The sequence below is a fragment of the Bombus impatiens genome, unplaced genomic scaffold (assembly GCF_000188095.3).
Source record: "Bombus impatiens unplaced genomic scaffold, BIMP_2.2 scf_1023, whole genome shotgun sequence".
Classification (NCBI taxonomy): Eukaryota; Metazoa; Arthropoda; class Insecta; order Hymenoptera; family Apidae; genus Bombus; species Bombus impatiens.
In genome coordinates this window covers 1,905-4,475 of record NT_177442.1, presented here as the reverse complement: position 1 = coordinate 4,475, position 2,571 = coordinate 1,905, and the positions used below count along the sequence as shown (strand labels likewise).

Genomic DNA, 2,571 nt, shown 5'->3' with positions numbered 1-2,571 from the left:
CGCACGACTACAGTCACAACTTCGCCTCCTACAACTGTGGAAACAACTGTAGAAGAAGCTGCTGTTACTACAACACTCGTTCCCGGAGCATCTACTACTGTAATAGTTACTGGTATGTTAGTAATAAAATCTTTTAAGTTTGTACAACTTTCGAAAGGAGTGCTTCTGAAATTCTAAATGAATTTTTAGTTTCTGCAACTGCGGAATTTATTAGTGAGATCTTAATTTCAGCGGTCCCAATATTATTGACGACAATAACTGAACGAAAAATACCAATAACTGCAGAGTTTTCTACTGAAAGTGTTTCATCCGTTATGGAAATTCCACTAACTGCAGAAACTTTGTTAGAATTTACCACAGAGCCTTATCCCGAGACTTCCGAGATTTATTTATTTTCTTCTACCAGAATATTTACACTTCCTTCATTGCGGACCGCATCAGAAGTTATAACATTATTCACTACAACTGAAATAGTAAGTTGGAAATGAATTTTATTTTATTTCTAAGCCATCCAATATCCGATGTGATGGCATTAGACAGGCAATCGTATTTATATTTTTGTAATGAAGCTTTTTGTGTGTGTTCTCGAAGTACTAGAGTTAGTTTATGTAACGATTTGAAACTATCTATGTAGGCTACGCCAATGGAGACATTTGTACTTACAACACCATCTGAAGAGACATTGCCAGTAACTGAACTTGTTAGTATGTTCGAAACTTATCATGAATTAGAATATGAAGAGGAATATAAAGAAGAAGAAGAAAAAGAAGAAGAGAAGGAAACTGCAAAGCCGGAATGGTACGAGTACGAAGAGACCACGAAGTTACTAATTATAACATCATCTTCTCTGTCGTGGTATAAAATCACAACTGCACCAATTACAACAATTACAACAGTATTTACGACAGCAAGTACAACTGAAACAACTATGATAACTTCAGAATTTACCACGATATTAAAGGTTACAACTACGAAATTACCTACAACTAAAATTACTCCTACTGAAAGTACAGTCATTACTACGGAAAGTGTGCGGCTCACTACTGAGAGCTCTATCACCGAGAATACTACTACTGCGGTTGAAACCACTACCAGGATACTTTTACCAGTTACTACGAAGAGTACAGCTACAGAAATTTTACCAATTACAACTAAAGGTATTGCTACAGAAATAGTTCCAACAGCGACTGAAAGTATCACCGCAATTTATGTAACTACAACATCAATAGAAACAACAACTATACTTATCACAACAGTAAAAATGATTACAAGATCGCCCACTACTGAAACTGAAACGACATACCATGCTTTAATTGAAATTACAACACCAATTACTAAAATTACAAATATTACAACCCCATACATTACTACGGAAAGTACTACAACGAAATCTGCTATTGTAACAGTAGAGACAACGCCTGTCGTTGTAACAACTGTAATAACCGTTCCTCCATCAACTGTTACTACAATTACATTGCCTACTACTCACGTAACAAATATTACCACGGAAACACAATATATCACAACTGAAACTATAACAGTTGAAATTCCTGTAACAGCAACAACTGTACCAACCGTAACAAAGATAATAACGGAAACCATCCCGTCTATTACGATACAATTTACGTTTCCTACGATTGAAGTCACCAAAATTACTACGAAAACACCATTCATCTCTACCGAAACACCATCGATAACAATAACAGAAATGACTCCAATTATTATAACTACAAAGACAACTGAAACAACATTTCTTGTTCAAGTTGAAATTACTTCGCCTACAGTCCGAGTCACAAATGTTACCACAGAGTTCGTGCCCACTACCACAGAAACACCTGTGGCGACAACAACAGAAACGACTCCAATTTCTATTACTACAAAGACAACTGAAACAACACTTGTTGTTGAAGTTGAAATCACGTCGCCTACAGTCGAAGTCACAAATGTCACCACAGAGTCCGTGCCCACTACCACTGAAACACCCGTGGTGATAACAACTGAAACGACTCGAATCCCTATTACTACCGAGACAACTGAAACAACATTTACTGCTGAAGTTGAAATTTCCTCGCCTACAGTTGAAGACACAAATGTCACCACAGAAGCACTGCCCACCACCACTGAAACACCTGTGGTGACAACAACTGAAACGACCCCAATTTCTATTACTACCGAGACAATTGAAACAACATTTGCCCTTGAAGTTGAAATCACGTCGCCTACAATCCGAGTCACAAATGTTACCACAGAGTCCGTGCCCACTACCACTGAAACACCGGTGCCGACAACAACTGAAACGACTGCAACTTCTATTGCTACCGAGACAACAGAAACAACATTTACTGCTGAAGTTGAAATTTCCTCGCCTACAGTTGAAATCACAAATGTCACCACAGAAGCCCTGCCCACCACCACTGAAACACCTGTGGTGACAACAACTGAAACGACCCCAATTTCTATTACTACCGAGACAATTGAAACAACATTTGCCCTTGAAGTTGAAATCACGTCGCCTACAATCCGAGTCACAAATGTTACCACAGAGTCCGTGCCCACTACCACTGAAACACC

The 2,571-nt window shown here is 38.4% G+C and overlaps 1 protein-coding gene across 1 annotated transcript in view; it reads left to right on the top strand.

Moving 5' to 3' along the window:
• Nucleotides 1-314: 314 nt before the first annotated feature.
• Nucleotides 315-2,571, top strand: part of LOC105681476 (flocculation protein FLO11-like) — a gene marked incomplete at its 3' end in the record, with an annotated part of 4,135 nt that continues 1,878 nt past the window's right edge. Inside the window, exons 1-3 of the mRNA XM_012391221.1 lie at nt 315-473; nt 635-1,193; nt 1,407-2,548. Coding sequence (XP_012246644.1) covers nt 315-473; nt 635-1,193; nt 1,407-2,548 — 1,860 coding nt within the window. The remainder of the gene's footprint in view (nt 474-634; nt 1,194-1,406; nt 2,549-2,571) is intronic.